General features: G+C 33.8%; 3 protein-coding genes across 4 annotated transcripts; all 3 read right to left on the bottom strand.

The window, feature by feature from the left end:
* Window positions 1-1,048: 1,048 nt before the first annotated feature.
* LOC134827050 (hypoxia up-regulated protein 1) lies at window positions 1,049-4,498 on the bottom strand. The gene is made up of 5 exons (XM_063839581.1): window positions 4,205-4,498; window positions 3,930-4,141; window positions 2,956-3,869; window positions 2,152-2,888; window positions 1,049-2,086 (listed from the first exon to the last, which is right to left on the bottom strand). The coding sequence occupies exons 1-5, from the start codon at window positions 4,322-4,324 to the stop codon at window positions 1,286-1,288; spliced, it is 2,784 nt and encodes a 927-aa protein (XP_063695651.1). The 5' UTR covers window positions 4,325-4,498; the 3' UTR covers window positions 1,049-1,285.
* A 514-nt stretch (window positions 4,499-5,012) lies between these two features.
* LOC134835311 (period circadian protein) lies at window positions 5,013-9,911 on the bottom strand. 2 transcript variants are annotated; one of them, XM_063850220.1, is made up of 15 exons: window positions 9,803-9,911; window positions 9,318-9,521; window positions 9,091-9,254; window positions 8,827-9,035; window positions 8,632-8,768; window positions 8,541-8,566; window positions 8,223-8,486; window positions 8,022-8,162; window positions 7,177-7,962; window positions 6,483-7,114; window positions 6,249-6,422; window positions 6,080-6,157; window positions 5,672-5,812; window positions 5,445-5,594; window positions 5,013-5,393 (listed from the first exon to the last, which is right to left on the bottom strand). In XM_063850220.1, exons 2-15 carry the CDS (start codon window positions 9,503-9,505, stop codon window positions 5,190-5,192), a joined length of 3,294 nt encoding a protein of 1,097 aa, XP_063706290.1. In that variant the 5' UTR covers window positions 9,506-9,521; window positions 9,803-9,911; the 3' UTR covers window positions 5,013-5,189. The 2 variants fall into 2 exon arrangements, with proteins under 2 accessions (XP_063706290.1, XP_063706364.1); XM_063850294.1 differs by having other exon boundaries at window positions 8,022-8,156.
* A 456-nt stretch (window positions 9,912-10,367) lies between these two features.
* On the bottom strand, window positions 10,368-17,249 carry LOC134836836 (uncharacterized). The gene is made up of 10 exons (XM_063852076.1): window positions 16,747-17,249; window positions 14,684-16,434; window positions 14,322-14,613; window positions 13,897-14,064; window positions 13,228-13,385; window positions 12,766-13,166; window positions 12,312-12,691; window positions 11,612-12,144; window positions 10,960-11,421; window positions 10,368-10,889 (listed from the first exon to the last, which is right to left on the bottom strand). Exons 1-10 carry the CDS (start codon window positions 17,072-17,074, stop codon window positions 10,551-10,553), a joined length of 4,812 nt encoding a protein of 1,603 aa, XP_063708146.1. The 5' UTR covers window positions 17,075-17,249; the 3' UTR covers window positions 10,368-10,550.

Genomic DNA, 17,249 nt, shown 5'->3' with positions numbered 1-17,249 from the left:
ATACAATTGATAAGCTCATGAAAATGCTACAAATAAAAAAAGGTTCACTTGCAGTAAAATGAAATGAAGAGTTCATAGAAAAACCATAATTTCCCTGGATGCATTTACACTGTATGCTATTCATTATTTATGATATAAACAAAATAGAAAGGTAAACAATTGCTTTAAGTTTTTCTTAATCGTTTTTCTTTAAATTACACTTTTTGTGATTAAAAGATTTTCACAATTCTTTAAGACATAATTAAGAAGCACATTGTTTATTTCAAAATCAGATTGTATTTCATCTTCTATTTATGTAAAAATAAAAAAAAATAACATTATGCAGCGAAATAATATGATACGTGTGTTTTCCCTTAATATTCAGTTGTTACTAAATAAACTGCTTATCAGGTAAACTCAAACAACGTAATCACGGGATTTTTGATCCCATGAAAATGTTGTTGTCTCATTCCAGCCAGTGAATAAAAAACTAGCGAAAATAGAATGCAAAATGAGAACAAACTGCAAACAGAGAGTGACATATAGGATCGTACAGTAACAATACAGTAAGGATATAAAGCAAAAGTATATTATATACTTAGATAAGAAAGCAACAGGTATCATGTCGTACATATTAGCTTTTCCTTTTTTTGTTTGAAAAGACTATTTTTCTGTTTATCTATATGAAATTCATCCTTCACAATGAAAAATAAGAGTAAATTAAATAGATTTAACACATAATTGCTATTAGAATAGATTTTGAATTAATTTGTCATAAAACTGCAGGTTACCCTCAATTATTGGAGTTTCATGTCCTTGTACTAACATTATTTAAAATCGATTTAAACTGTTTATTAAAATAAATAGAAATTTGTACCTGTGTTGTAAAAAAAATGAAATTAATTATTCAATTAAAATTCAACTGAAATTTAAATTGAATAATAGGAGTATGCGATAGATTTTTTGAGACTAAATAGAGAAAAGAAAAAATAAAAAGTAATTAAGTGGCTTGAATGTGTGTTTTGGACAGTCGAATAAATTAAACTTGATATTTGATTTTTCATAACCATCACTTTATGCTCATCACAAATTAAGAAAATTACACACTGCTTTAATTTTAGTTTGTTTTGTTTTGTTTTGAGCTATAACACTAATAAATTATAATAATAATAAATTTAAACTATACTTGCATATTTAATGGTTCTTTCTTTTAACTTAAGTCTGTCTTTATAAATACATACAAGTTAGGGAATTTAACTTTTGCAAGTCAATTAATTTTTTTAGGTTTCACTAATATAATTATCGTTTAAAGCTCTGAATGGTTTTCAATATCTTCTTTTGATTGATCGTTTATTTGCTCCGACTCTCCGACTTTAGATGTATCATCAGTTGTAGTTTTAGTTTCATCTTTGTTATTGTCCGTATTATTTTCAGAATGTTGTTGCTCTGCTTCAGGTTTAGCCTCTTCCTCTTCAGTCTTAGTTGCATTTTTTTCATCTTTATCTTTTGGTGCAGGTTTAGGCTTCCATAGTTTTATTTTATTCACCAAATATTTAACCTCTCTATCCAATAAAGACATTTTTTCTGTTAGCATTTTTACCGTTAAACGGACTGGATCTGATCTCGCCAGTTTTTCCTGTTCCTTGACTTCATTATCGCGCCAAGCAATTGTTTCTTTTATTACCTTTTCAAGATTATTGATTTCTACCTGAGTGAAAACTCCTCTGTCTGGATTTTTGTCAATAGTTAGGTTCTTAGCAGTTGCCAAAAAGCCTTCGGAGCCATTTATCATAGATTTTAAGGCGTTTAATGCTTCCGGACGTTCGTTGTGCTCCCAATGCTTGGCATATATTTCATTGGCCAAACTTTTTAATTGTTCTAATTTTTCTTCATACATAGAAGCATCAGCATCCATTCCATCTTCATAAATCCAATCTGATGTTTTTGCACACATATCCAGAATATTTTTTATTTCCTCTTCTGATGCACAGCTTTTGTATTCCTCCGTGTCTAATTTCATTTGCGTGTCAATAACATATGATTCTAAAGCATTCATGGCATTTTCAAATCTTTTTTTCTCTTGTTCAATTTTGTTCAGATCATTTATCTGTAAAAAATGTAGTTTATACTTTTAATTGACATTTGATAATATAAATAGTATAAGAAACGAACCTTTTTCTCGGAAGCAGCATACTGTTCTCCGTCTAGGGGACCAACATACAAAACCGATACTTCGCTCGGAACTTGTTCTTTTAAAGTAACGATTTTTAAGGGCTCAGTTTTATTCTGTTCTCCTGCTGATTGTTGATTCTCCGTTTGGTTGGAAGAAGAATCTTGTGTATCATTTGTCGTTTTATTGTTTTCTTTAGATTCTTCTGCTTGCGGCTCAGGCTCTGTAGGATTTGCACCAGATTCAGATTCTTCGTCTTTTCCAGAGAATAATTTGCTGATAGTATTGCTAATTTTTTGGAAAGCATTTTGGTCATCGTCAGGCGAAACTGTTTTTTCCATTAACAATTCAACGTTAACTAAATCAAAGATTCCAGAATCGTCCAGCGAGAAATGGGCCTTGATTCCTTTTGATGCTACATTTTCTGCCAAATTATTCTGTAAAATTTCTGATATTTTTTTAAGCTGAACACGACTAAGAACTTTCGATCCAAGACATTTGACCTCGTCTTCACTTAGGTGATTCAATTCGTCGTATTTTACATCGAAATGAAAATCTTCTGTGTTTTTGTTAAATGTTATTACTTTTTTGGATGGATACGCATTCATAGGGCCAAACAATGTTCTTTTAACCTCTCGTACTGTTCCACTTTCTCCGACACGATCAAATGTAATTTGTATTGGATATAAAACAGCATCCTTTGTTAAAAACTTTTTAACTTTGAATCCAGTTGCTAGATCTATCAAAATTGAAACAAATTTATATTATAAATAATCGAATAGTGTTTCTTTAATAAAGAAACTTACCTGCACCACGATATACGGCACCCATTGCAGCTGCTTCGTCTGCATTAATATTTTTAGCAAGATCCAATTTAATTTTACTTTTTAATGTTTCTTGTACTTTAGGCATTCTCGTATTACCACCAACTAATACTACTTGATTTATCGTCTCGATTGGAAGTTCTGAAATTTCCAACGCTTTCGTCAAAACATTTGGTACACGCTCCAACAAGTCGTCACAGAGTTGCTCAAATTCTTCCCTTGTTACTTTAACTTTAAAGTCGTGTTCTTCTAATAGCCCTTCGATTTGTGCGAATGTGTCAGTGTTTGCACTAAGAATATTTTTTACTCTGCCAGCTTCTTTGAACAATTTCATCATTGCTCTGGGATTCGTAGTTACGTTGGTTTGAGTTTTCTTCATTTCGTTGAATTTTTTTGCTAGAAAGTCACGCAACCTTATTTGCATTTCAAGACCTCCTAATGTCCTATCATAGGCAACGCCTAACACTTGAAGAGACGGTAAAATTTCTCGTGTTGCTTTATCTTTAACCGTTTGATACGCTACCACTGTTGCAACAGTCTTGTATGCACCCATATCGTAAAATACAAAGTATTGTGCAGTCTCATTGATTTCTTTTCGTCTAAATATACCATAATTTAAAGCGACTGCTGAATAATCATTGATCAATTGTAAAACTTTCAAATTGGCAAGTTGTGCTACACGCATCATTCCAGTTCTCTCAGCTTGGCCAAAATACCCTGGAACAACTATTACAGTTTCAGTGACTGCTTGGCCAGTATAATCTTGCGCAAATTCTTTTGCCTTTTCTAGGATTTGAGCCAAAAGCTCCTCGACACTATATGTTTCGTTGCCATTTTTGAATACAACAGTGTTTCGTTTTTCATCTCCCACAATGTTATGCCAAGGAAATCTAGACCTATTATTAAAATAAAAATTAAGCACAACTGGTTTAAATCAAGGAAATTTCGAATATTACTTGTAAAGCTCTACTACAGGATTATCGATCGATTTTCCAATCAGGTCAGTTAGGTATCCAAACGAATTTGTGGGATATCTTAATCCTAGATTTTGCGCATCTTCCCCAAAAAGTCTTACATTATCTTTGAAACTAATGAACATTGGACTCTTTCGCTTAGACTCTTTGTTAAGTGCTATCTCCATCGGGACGCCTGGTGATACTACACCAACCTGCAAAACGAAGATGACATCGAGATGAAATAGATACTAAGATGATCTACTGAGTATCCTTACCTTCATCCATTCACTCCCAAGATCCACAGACATGACCGCTGCCATATTAGCCGTCCGCAGATGTAAAATTAATAGAAACAGCAGAATCGGCAGGTATTTTAGTCTCTCGAAAATCTTCATTTTTTGCCGACACTTGATGTACAGTTAAAAATCCTAATTATTAATGCAGTTCAGAATCTTGTTTAACTTTTTTTAAAGCCCCAAATGTATCTTTGTGTCACATGGACTTTTAAAGTACCAGGTCCAACTCAGTATATCGAAAAATCTACTAAAAATACGAGTCTTCGTGGATAGTATGACGTGTAAATTTGGTTAGCACGATTGACAGCTGTTTCCAACAGCACTTCCATTATTCCAGGCTGGATGTCTGTTTCTATACGCATACACGGTACGATGATGTCTGTACGTCGCTACAGAAACCCGTATGTGAGCATAGTGTTTGTACAGAATTTTTTTCTGTGAGCTGGGAAATGTACAAAACCATTTTCTGTGAGCTGGGTCACGTACCGACATTTGATTGTCACCTAGGGCTGGTCAGAAGTCGTTGTTTGACACCTGGGGCATGTTTCTTTTTTTTGCACTGGGATTTGTCGGAAATTATTTTCTCTGCATTGGGGCTGAGTGCCGTGAGTGGTTTGAGTGACTTTCCAAATTATCACTTTCATTCGTCTCAAAGCTCTGGACTACTGCTTCACGACGATCACAACCCGCGCGTTTGTTTCGCCGGAATACAGTACCCGCGATCATTTTGAGTCGGCTGAAAGTGATTTAAAAATCTGTTATCGGGACCGTTAATTTTTATAATATATTTTTTTAAAAAATTCTTTTACACCAATAAACTTGATTCATCAATTTAACAATAAGTGAATGTATGTGAAACTAATGGTAATTTGGGTAATATTTATTTGTTCGACAAAATTTCTCCTTTTGCCATGTTCATTCATATCTTTGCTTTTATTTATAATTTTTCTCTATGCTTTTAAAGTTAAGTGGGTGGCAAAGGAGCATTTTCTTCATATATCATGACAATTCTTCCATACTTGAATCGTTTCGCTCTCATTTTCAATGAATTTTCCTCTTCACCACTACTTCCGCTACTTGAAGACTCCCCAAATGACAGTCTTGCTGATAAGCCTTCCAATTCAAGATCCAAGTATAACTGATCTAGTTGTTCATTGACCAAACTTGGCTAAAATTTACAAGAAAATAAGACTTTGAAGAGCGCTGTAAGATTATTTACCTGATTTATCCCTTTTAACATGGCCATATCTGATGTCAATACATCTTTAACGGTTTTTTCGGCTATCTGATAACGATAAATAAGCTCTGAGGTGATTGAAATTCCTTCCAACCATGAAGGTGGTGGTCTCGTAATTTGTTTTGTTAGCTCCTTTTGAAAAAGTTTAAAATTATTTGTGTGGAAAAAATGGAGTTAAAACTAATTAAAATATTATCATCGCTTAGTACCTTTTTTTGCTTAATAGAATTATTTTCAGCATCTTGACGCTCTTCTGTTGACGAGCCCTCGGTCCTTAAGAAAGACGAATAAAATGACGAATAAGAGGATTTATCCATGTTATCACTGGTTCCATTAGTTTCTTCACCAGCCTACAATAAATTACAATATTTCAATTATAAACATTACATTATAAAAACAAAATACTTTTGTCCGAAATTTGTAGAAAGTGGCAAAAAAATTTATATTAAAATTTTAGTAAAAAAAAAACTAACTACACTGTGAAAAAATTTTAATTTTTTTTTAATTTGGTCATAACTTGTTTTGTTTTGACCTTCTGTTTTTTACTCCACACGGATTTTTTGGATTCTTAAATAGGGACAAAACTACATATTTGATTCCATTTGGAGCGCTCTTACTCTGTTTTGTGCATTAGCTTTGTTTTCGTCTGAGCATTCTTCATCATCTACTATTCTTTTGGGTGATTCGGAAAGCGCCTATAGATCAATATATATATTTTATTTTTAAACATGTGTAAATACTATTGTTATTATTATTATTTTTTTTTTTAATTTTAACTTTACTCACTCTGCAATTTACAATTGACGCTATGCTTCCCATATTTGATCCTGGTTCAGCTTTTACTGATGTAGCTTGTGACGGCGGTCTTTGAAATGAATTTTGAATTTGAGTACCATTTCCCGTTGTTTGTGTAGTCAATGATTGGCACATTGGCATTAGAATTTTATCATTAACAGCAGGCTATTTGTGGATAATTTTAATATAATAATGAGTTGAAATAATAAAAATTTTTTCACTTACAGTGAAATTCATTGATGTATTCGGTTGAGTACCAACATTTGATGGAGTAGGCAGTGGTTGGAATGGCATGGGCTGATAAATAACTGGTTGATACATAAGATGCGGTTGTGATACATTAAATGAAGGATAGAGAACACCCGTCATATATTGTAATGTTTGATATCCTGTTGACTTTGTCTGCTCTATATTATTTGTTGTTTGTGGTGCAGGTATGTAATATACGGTTGGCATAAATCCGCGGTTGTTTATTTGATTATTCAGGCTGGATCCCTGAATCGTTGTCACAGAAAATGGTGGCCAAGGATCTATACTTCGGGAGCAAGCTTGTTGCGCATTGAACTTGCCTGCCATGTTAGTTGCAGTATCGATATTCTGTTCTCTTCTTGTTTCTGTAAAATGATCATGCTTAGATGATTTATGCGCCTCGCCTTCCCACGAATGACTTCCACTTCGCTTAACACCATGTTGTATTGTTTTATCCGGCGCTTTTTTCACCTTCTCTGCTAAACGACCACTCAATCGAGATACTTTGTGTCTTTTTATCATGTTTTTTTCCATATCTTCGTTATGTTTGCACAGTAATTCTTGTGTCAATGTTGGGGGTTGATAAGATCCACTAGATGTTCCAGTTCCTGTCAAAATTAAAAAAAAACATTAGCAGGTTCACGAACAAAATAATGATAAATCAGTCTACCTGTATTACTAGTATTTGTTATACTTTCCATATGAACATTACTGCCAGAACTTAGATTACCTCCGGAATCATTTTCTCCATAGCCGTGTACAGGACTAACGTTAGTTCTCGCATCGCCAGATCTGACTTCGTTGGTCTCTATATTTTCAATATGGTTGTTTTCAGTTGTTGTAATGGGATGCGAGTCAAAAAACCTTTGTAAATTTTCATTATAGTTTAATTGAGTGTAACTTGGCGGCGTCTCTGATGAACTCTTAGAATCTTGCCAGTTTTCATGATGGGGTGAAATCTCACCGAGCATAACAGAATCCCGCTCCGAAAACGTAACATCTGACTCAATTTGAACATCTAAATCTTTACGGTTTATGTCATCCAGAAGTGATTCCATGAAAGACGCCAATGCTTGGCATCTTTTCGAAACAACTTGTTTAACTGTATCAGATGATCTTGTTACTGCTTCAGAGAGCAAATTTAATATATCATCTTGGATACTTTTACGCTTAGCCAAAACTTCTTCCGAAAATTGTTGTTCAGGCTCAGAAGACTTATCAAATATATTGATATTTTTTGGTCCTTTCAAAACACGATTATGACCTATTACAAACTCCAATTTTTTCGACCATGGATTAACAAAACTCGTGAACTCTGTTTCAAGAGCTACCCAGTTAGCGTTATTTGTGAGAAACCGATATGGTTTGCTGAAAAAACTAACGCCAGTGTGAGCTTTCTTCATAACTGTTTCGTATACTTCCTTTAGCAGTGGCAAGTCTTCTGGATGATAATAATCTAAAAATATTTAGGAATCAAGAGTTTGTTAACAGCGTGTCTTTTATAAATAACATTACCCATTATGTTTTTTCCAACTAAGTCTTGGGGTAAGTACCCGACAAGTCCTACAGCTTGTCCATCTATGTAGCTAATAACACCAGAGGCGGTGTGTCTTATGTAAAATTTTTTCGAATTACTGCAAATGGACTCATCTGTAACTAAATCTTAGTAATTAGACAAGAAATATTTCAGGGTAAGAAAGAGTACAGTCCACACACCTTTATATATACTTCTGACCGGAGTAGCCGAAATTACTAGCAATATATTGGTGTTGGCAGAAGTGATATCAGAGTTCTTAAGTCGTTGATTCTCTGGCGCTTCCCGAAATGTTAATGTCAAACGATAAGGCTCATATGTTACTGCTTTTGATGTAACTCCATATCCTGATGTTCTAAGACCTCGATATTTTCTCAACAATACAAACAAAGAGCTCCTAGTATCTTTATGGCCGTTTTTAGACTCGGAAATCGGAGCAACACCCACTTAAAATTAAAAAAAATGTAAATTATAAAAAATTACTATTGACTCTTACTTACTGGTTATTTGACTTGCAAAAGTTGATCTGAAAAATATTTTTAAATGTAAATACATATGCGACAAATTTAAGTTTTATAGACCTTATATTACCTATCTTTAGGATGAATAAAATCGATGAACGATCTACCAAGAAGCATATCTCTAGGATATCCAAGACTTTCCGTCAGCGAGGATGTCGTGAATAAAACAACTCCATCGTGCATAGATATAACGCAGCAAAATCCATCCTTAATGATAATCGAAACAATGAAATAACCTTTTTTCGTAAAAAATTGCATTCCAAACCTCAGTTGCTATTTTATCAGGCTTGATTTGATCTTGTGTAGAGCAAATATTTTCAGCTGCTTCCAAAGAAACATTTATATTTAATGCATCTTGATTATCTTGATCGTCTGTTACTTTCGATGTTAGTACTGGTATTCCTCCAAGAGCCTCGGTCATTTGCTTATTTTCAAGAGCTGTTTCACTTGCTTTTTTATCCCTGGTATCTGTATCTATAAATATTTGAAATTAAAATAACCGTTTTGGTAGATGTATTGTTACCATTACTATTTTCATCTTGAACTTCTAGAGTTGAAAGTACCCCTGATTCAGCTACAACGTCTACTGCTGTTGTTATGTCGTTTTCTAACGTGCTAGTACACTGTCCAGTGCTTCGTTTTTTCTTTTTTCGATCTTTGTCTTTTCCCCGTTTCACATTATGTTGCGTCTCACTAGTAATAAAAAATAGTATTCACATTTCTCGTCTCTGATATATTTTAGGTATAATTTTGTACTTATTGACTTCAGTAGAATGTTTTCCTCCATAACCACTGCTACCAGAGCTTCCAGATTGACGGGATTTAGAGCTTTCAGATTGTCTGGATTTAGAGCTTCCACTTCTTTGGGACTGACTATTGCTACAACTATTCGAATAAGCAGAATCTGATACTTTAGTATTGTGTGTCGATTCTGTGCCTTCCATGGTAGTTTCCTAGTACCTGAGGAGATATTGTTTTATTTAATTTCAATTTAAATTACTCCTAAAAATGTTCGTTTAACGTGATAATGGTGTTTCAAAGTGGAAAATTAGAGTTGATTCAGACATGTGACTGTTTATGTGAAAAATATGGTTTCTCAAAGAAAAAAATATTAAATTATATGAATGTCTGGTTAAACTGTACCTTTTTAAAAAATACTAATTAAACTTTTGGTCAACTTCGAAACTTTCTAATCAAATATCAAAAAGGTTGATTTTACTGGTCAGATATGAGAATCTTACCTTTCTGGCCTTGCAAAATTTCAACTATCTATGTAATTATTACAAAAATCTAAGATTGGTTTTTAGAAATGTTTTTATCAACTGTACTCAATGAGATGCAATTTAATACTACCCAATACAAATGAAAAAGTTATGCAAAGCGAAAATGTATGTACGTTGGTGTGTTTTATTCACGCAGCCGGCAACGTGACTTTTTGTTTCATTCAACAGAACGTACTTAAGTACTTAGGCGGCATCCACGAATAGCATCGAATAAAAGGGGTAACATTAAACCTACTTTGTCTTAGAATAGGAAACCGTCATACTCCAAACGATAGATTTTTTAAAGAAAATCCTCTAAGAAATTATATTTGATTTAAATCAGTTTAAATTAACCTAATCTTGAATTAATGAATGGCGCCTTGCATAGTAGAATATGAATGTGTTTTTTCAAATCTTGAATGTGTTGTGTGACAATCGCAATATCCCTTGTAAAATTCACAGGTGAATGAATACACAGTCCAAATTTTATAAATAATTTAAAGAAAAAGAAAATTCGTTGGAAATAATTACATGTACATCTTTTTTATATATATCATATATGTATGTATATTAACTTTATTGATTGATTATAGACGAGTTGTCATAATTTTGGTTTTTCTTTTTTTTATTTTTAACATTTAACCCGTTTGAACAACACTAGTAACTATATGCCTATTTGTTTTGCCTTGTCTGGGTATCGTTAATAATTGGCAGACTAATCGTTAGGTCAGACATTCATAGCGTAGTAAACTGCTCCAGGTTGTGACTTTGGCTGTACAGCAGATGATTGAGGATTAATATTTGAAGTTTGAGACTGATTATTTGTTGGAGACAATGCTACATCGTTTGACTGAACGCATGCTGCACCTTCTGGCTCACTTCTTGCTATTCCACGTTCATTGTACTTAGGATTAATAGACGATTGCTCTGTTTGGGGAAATTGCAAGTTTTTCGATCCGTTATTCATTCGGGGTAATGTAGTGTAATGAGAGGAAGGACCAACTACATGGAGCTGCATGCCAGGCAGTGTGTATCCCACAGGAACTCTGATAGTTTGTTGCGTGACCTAAAAAGTGTATTTGAAAAATATCACTGTTGTCTAATGATAAATATAATGTGTCAAAAATTGTTTCTACCTGTTGATACTCCACCACATTATGTTGCCTGCCGAAAGTACTTTCAGTTTCGGTTGAAGTAAATTGTTGATAAGGATTACTGTTGTAAGGAATAAGGACCATAGTTTGATGATAATTGCGTAATGGAGGCGGTGATTCTGGTCGGCGAGTAGGACTACGAGCGAATTTTCCGTACTGACCTGGTGGCTGGTGTGTTATCGTTTGCTGCATTCCAACAGTTTCATGACCATGGTAGCTGTGCCTTGGATTCGCTGGTAAGTGATAATAATTATTATGGGCATCTTGTTGAATATTATTATTTGATGCTTGTTGCTCTGGATAGTAACTCCAGGAAGCAGTATGTTGGTGATGCGACGTAATTTGCTTTGCAGCAATATGCATTGTTGTGTGGGGCCGAGGTAATGTACTAGAGTGCACAATTTGGGTTTGAGCTGTTTGAGTTTGTAAAGTTGCCTGTGCTTTCTATGATAGAATAATAAAAAAAAAGTGGTCAGTGACTTTCAACAAGCACATAAATATACTGAGTAGTGCATTATTTTTTTAATTTTTATTTTGAAAAAGACATAAAGATAGACTAAACGTGTATATTGATGGAAATAAAATTCAAGTATAATTCTACTACATACTATATATTTCTAGTTTCAGATCGTACCTGGGGCTGTTGTAAACTGTTTTGAGACAATTGATTTTGCATTTCTTGTAGTATTTCATTGGTGCTATATCTTGATTTAATGCCTTTTACTTGAGGTCGTTTATTAAATCCATAATCATTTTGCTCATCATCATCGTCTGAACCGGGGTTAGAGTGTGAATTTTCAGTACTGTATCTCTTTTTCAATTTTTCAGTTCTGTTAAATTCTTGTTGAGCAAAAGCAGCTAATTCATCTGTTTCTTGTCCAGGTGTGCCAGCAATAACATCTGGGGCCACTTTTTTACTATCTTCATCAGTTAAAGCTTTGTCAATATCTCCTATACTATAATCTGTGCATTGTGAACTGCTGATAGAATTTCGGTTGTTTGGTTGAGCTAAAGTATAGTAAGAAAAGTCATCCCGTTGACCAGCAACACATGCAGTAAGAGGAACCAACGTAGATAAAAATTGTCGTCTTGTATCAGGATGACGAGGAGGTGGTGGTGGTGGTTGGTGAATTTGTGTATGACCTCCTTGTATTTGTGCGCCTAGACCTAGAAAATTTGATAACAAATGGAAAAAGTGTGCTGAAAATTGTACAAACTCTTGTTTTTTAGTAATTTAAGTTTACTCCTGAATATTTCCCAAAATATTCTGAAGGAGGAAATCCAGAACATTTTTAACTATTGTTTCACCTTGTATATTCGGTTTAATTGCTTACCCAAATCTGGTCCTGCAGGACATCGGCAATCTTGCGGTACAATTCCAGCAGATGTCTCTTCATTTTCTGATATACGATCTTGACGTTTTTCGCGGTTAAAAAGATCCGTTATTTTCTTATAGGTAGATCCAACCGAGCCACTTAATGAACTTGAAGCCGACGAACTTGGAGAAAAGTTTTTGTCACCAGTCTTATTTTGAAGTGGTGTTTCTTCACCAGTGGGGCTGCCTCTCAGATCTGAAATATTTTCTTTAGAAGAATAGATATCGCCTTGGCTCGTGTCGTAGTTATCCAATTCATTTAATGGCTCATCGATATCACAGGTAAGTTGTCTAATTCGTTCCTCAAGAGATGAAATCTCTTTTGTCGGTGCTTTTTTCCTATTATTATAAAATTCCCAAAAAAAGAGTTAATGTAAATTAAACAATACTTTGAAAAAAGAAAAAGGACTTACTTTGGCTCATATTTTATCAATGATCGTCTAAGAACATTCCTTTCTATTGTTTTCTTAATTGTTTCAGTATCCGAATCACTCAACATTGCATCATTCAAACTCAATGTACCTGTTTCTTCCAACGTTTTTAGAGCTTCATCCGTAATAGAGTTCGGGACAATTGAAGAATGCACCGTTGTAGGGAAAAGCTGCCTCAATGCTGAATTAGGTCGTAGTGCGTTGTGGAAAATACTTGAATGTCTCTTCATTGTATGTGATACGTAATCTACTGGATGACGATAATCGACATCTAACTGCGATTCACCTTCACCACCTTCTCTTTCCTTTGTCTCTTCCGTAAATCGAACTGATCTCTTTGAACCATTTTCGTCATCAGACGTAGTATTGAGTGAATCTTCCAACTATCGAAGTGAAAATAATTAGAAAAATAATACAATTTTTCTCAATTACCTAATAACAAACCTGTGGAGGATCTCCCTTCCTTAATCTTCCACCTTTGAGAATTCCATTTATTGATCCAACTAAGTTCATTTTTGTGGTATTGCTCTCGTCGCTGTCAATAGCTTCACATTCTTTATGGTTCTGACTAATGGAATCCGACTTCGTCTTTGAGTCCAAATCTGATATGGATAATACGACGTTCATTATTATCGTTTCTAGTACATAACTTGGTTTGCAAGGTTTATAACTTTCTGTTTTCTTTCTATTTACTACGTATTTTTTATTTTATTTTAACACGATATGGAATGCAATATTTATACTAACGTTTTAAATTTTTATTAGGGATCATATTTTAGATACCTATTTAAACTAATAATACGCTTAATGAATTTTTTCAATGTTTCAAATAGGGCCAATATAACATAAAAAATAATTTTCTGAACTGAAAGATATAACATACAGAGATTTCTTTTTTTTGTGATATAAAATAATTTACATGTTGGGTTTGTTTTCCCAATTCAAATATGTAAGTGAAAAGCATTTTCATTTTTCATACAAATTATTGAATAGGTAATACAATTAAATAGAAAAGAATAGAAGTGAAAGTAATTAAAGCTGAGAATCAGTACCAACCTAAATTAAACCAAGTTAATCAAGAAACTTCTTAAAATGCAATAACAAGGCAATTACCTGAATTGTCATTTGTTAATTTAGGACTGGAGATTTTTGGCCTTTCTTCTCCGGCAACTATTTCCTTATGAATTATTCGCCGTTCGGGAGAGGCATTAGAGATTGGAACAAGAGCAATGGGAAGTTCACATGCCGGAGACACTTCATCAGAACATTGAGATCCGGATTCTGAAAATGTCATGGAATTTTAGTTAAGTTAATATTATATGTAACAACTATCATGCCTTATTTATTCAAATAAAAATTTAGTAAGTAATATCGTAAAATATAAAACGGAAACATGCTATATGACCATTAGGTGTGTGCGTTATGGTTCACTTAATTTTCGAAAAGTTATCAATGCATAAACGCATCTGATAACGAAATTTTCATACAAATAAATAGATAAAGTATAGAAAAATTTGTGTGCTGTTAAAAAATTATACCTTCTTGAAATTGTTTTGCAGCACATTCGGAACACTCGGCACACTCAACACATACATTTGATGTGGATTGCTGATTTGATTGAGCTGCTTTTGCTGCTAACATAGCTGCTCTCTGTTGTTGTAAACGTTGTATCACTTGTAATTGTTGAATGTGCTGTGCACCGAACACATGTCCTCCTAATGCCCCTTGCAATGCTGAGTCAATCAAATTACCGCCTGCGTCTTTGTAACCCTCTGGAGGACTAAGTGTTGCTTGGTCAACAAATTCTATTGGTGGCGCAAATTTTGGGCTCTTTTTTGGGGTAAATTTAAACTCACATTAACAAATATAAAAAAAAAAACAAAATATACTGAAATCTTACCGGAGGAGTTCGTCCGTCATCTGTATAGCCGCAGCATCCTTCATCACAACAAATTCTAACTAATTCATGCTCTCCACAAGTACATGGCTCGGTATCCTCTTCTTCGTCGTATAAACAATCCTCACGTATCAAAATAATGTAGTCTGCATCAAAAAATTGATTTTTTGTTTCATCGAATACGACTCGATTTTTACGAGATGCCGGTGGCCTATTAGGTTTCTTCAAGAGTCCTTTTAACGGTCCCATGGTTGTTTCGCGCATTTTATGTACTTGATTACAAATTGCGATAGCTTCTAATGAACAGTCACACAAATCTTCACAATTTGCATAACAATCTGTTTCTTGTTCTACAAACTCTTCAGCTAGTTCGTCATAGCATTCATGAATATTATTGTTGTTCAAAAAATGATTTACAATAGCAAAATCCCTAGCATTAAATTCACAACGTGTAAAAAGTTTTGAGGTTGTCAAATCCCGGTTAGGTAAACTTGTATGGGCCTTTGGCAGCTTCCTTGAAATCGATTCAGGAGTTTCGCTGTAATTCGGATTCTTGAAGTCTAATGTCTCATTAGAAAAAATTCGACAAATTTCCGAGTCTGAAGTCGGAGAGTCTTCTAATACGTGTTGTAAAATCTGGAAGACAGTTTTATCTGTTTCAAATGCCTCGTCTGTTTTGTTTTCTAAGAAATTGTGCTCATCTTTCTCAATAGAGTTGTCTTTTACTTTGTTGAGAAAATTGTTTTTTTCATCAATATCTTTGGAAAATTCCGTTTCTTTTATATCTTCGTTGTTTTTGTCTGCTACAGTTTCAAAAATATTATTTTCATATAAGATTGCACTTGAACATGACTTGGTTTTATAAAGTGATGAGCTTCCAATAATCGTTTCAGGTGTTAAAGAAATTTCTCCTTTTTCCGAGAAACTGAGAAAATCAATGCACGAAGACTTGCTACTCGTATTTGCAGCATTCTCGCTATGCACATACACTACAGACGAACACGATGATTTTAATTCAATTGATGGAGATTGCTGTATATCATTAAAATTTTCGTTTTTATGATTTGGCAAGACTTTTTTAAGAGTATGATTATTTATTCGTTCTTCTAATTTTTTTAATCTGACACTTGCTTCAAATTTTAAGTCTTGAAATGATTTTTCACCAGACTTTTCTTTTTCACCATTAGTACCTTTGTATTTTATGTTTTCCTTTTTAACCACTTCGCAACACTCTGTTTCAGCAGACTCGTCACAGGTGTCTAATTTTTCATTAAAAACTTCCTGAGTACTTTGAGCTATTGGCGAATGAACGCAATTCACAAGGTCTATTTTGCTTTTTTCTTGACCTTGGTTATTATTACTAATGAAAGGAGCTATGTGTTTTAGAAGCCTTTCATCAAATAAACATTCAATTGTATTTTCACTCAGTACATCGTTTTTGTTATTGATTTCCAAGTCTTCATACTTCTGTTCTTTTTGATCAGTGCATTGTTTGCCTGTAAAAGCGTCGAGATTATTATTTGCACCATCAAGATGGCTCCAGTTATTTTTTGCACAACTACTGGAAACTTTAAAGTTTTTAGAATTTTTCGCTGATACTTCCACAGAATTCTTTTGTTGCTCAACTTGGATGTTACTTGAATATAAAACCAATTCACTGTTCGTCGAGTCTTTTATTATTAATTTTTCTTCTAGTATAATTTTTTCTTTAGCAAAATTGTCCTGGATGGGCTGTTGGTGGATCGATGATTTTTCTGTATGACGGAACGACAATGAGAATGGTGTTGTTTACGTTTCAATGAATGTGGTCTGGTGCGCATGCTACATGAACGTATCACCTTTTTATGTCTCGGATTTCAAAATCGGAAAATATATTGGTATGCGTTTGCAGAAACACATGTACCTACGGACATTCAATTTTCATCCACATACCATTTTCAAGATCATTGTTTGTAACAGAAGATGCGCACTAGACCATCTTATCATTGGAACATATGGATTTGGTGATATTATGGTTAAAGCGCTCTCAAAGCGACCGTTATTTATAAATTTTGATATTAATTTACCTTCTACCGTTCCTTCTCCTTTTAAATAAACATCCTTAAAAAACTCTTTATACGTTTCACAAAAGGCTTTGCATAGATCTCCATTATCGTTATTGAATAATGAAATTGGTAGAAAACACGATTCAGGATCAAAACTTTTTGTTAAAGACTCCTCAGAGTCGATAGACGATGTCAGGTCTATTAAACTTTCGGAGTCTGGATCACTTTTTTCTACATTAGTGTCGCCTTCAACCCAAACGTCAGCATTGTCCGTTTGAATTCCTTCGTTTTTGAACTTTATTATTGGATTTATAGGCTTTAAGCTTAGCTCACTACCATTGCTGATCATTATTGCTAAGTAAAAGCTAATCAAATATCAACTCATCTATTCTGTCCAAAAACTATTATCTAAATAGACACAGTTTTAAAAAATAATTTTAGTTGAAAAATTGTAGTCTACTTAAATGTGTGCTCTTCAAGAAATGTACAAAAATCCCAATGAAATAATAATAAAAGAAATCAAG

Source organism: Culicoides brevitarsis, chromosome 1 (assembly GCF_036172545.1).
Source record: "Culicoides brevitarsis isolate CSIRO-B50_1 chromosome 1, AGI_CSIRO_Cbre_v1, whole genome shotgun sequence".
NCBI lineage: Eukaryota > Metazoa > Arthropoda > Insecta > Diptera > Ceratopogonidae > Culicoides > Culicoides brevitarsis.
This window is presented reverse-complemented; position numbering and strand designations above follow the sequence as displayed.

Excerpts from the sequence above, each read along its gene's own strand:
- LOC134835311 (XM_063850220.1), bottom strand. The coding sequence starts at position 9,505 with ATGGAAGGCACAGAATCGACACACAATACTAAAGTATCAGATTCTGCT. Across the intron at positions 8,487-8,540 it reads TTTTGCAAGTCAAATAACCA|TGGGTGTTGCTCCGATTTCC; the intron begins GTAAGTAAGAGT and ends TTTAATTTTAAG. Across the intron at positions 6,158-6,248 it reads CGTCAATTGTAAATTGCAGA|GCGCTTTCCGAATCACCCAA; the intron begins GTGAGTAAAGTT and ends ATTGATCTATAG.
- LOC134836836 (XM_063852076.1), bottom strand. The coding sequence starts at position 17,074 with ATGATCAGCAATGGTAGTGAGCTAAGCTTAAAGCCTATAAATCCAATA. Across the intron at positions 14,065-14,321 it reads TGCAAAACAATTTCAAGAAG|AATCCGGATCTCAATGTTCT; the intron begins GTATAATTTTTT and ends TGACATTTTCAG. Across the intron at positions 13,386-13,896 it reads ATTAACAAATGACAATTCAG|ATTTGGACTCAAAGACGAAG; the intron begins GTAATTGCCTTG and ends TATCCATATCAG.
- LOC134827050 (XM_063839581.1), bottom strand. The coding sequence starts at position 4,324 with ATGAAGATTTTCGAGAGACTAAAATACCTGCCGATTCTGCTGTTTCTA. Across the intron at positions 3,870-3,929 it reads CCTGTAGTAGAGCTTTACAA|GTCTAGATTTCCTTGGCATA; the intron begins GTAATATTCGAA and ends TTTTAATAATAG. Across the intron at positions 2,889-2,955 it reads TGCCGTATATCGTGGTGCAG|ATCTAGCAACTGGATTCAAA; the intron begins GTAAGTTTCTTT and ends CAATTTTGATAG.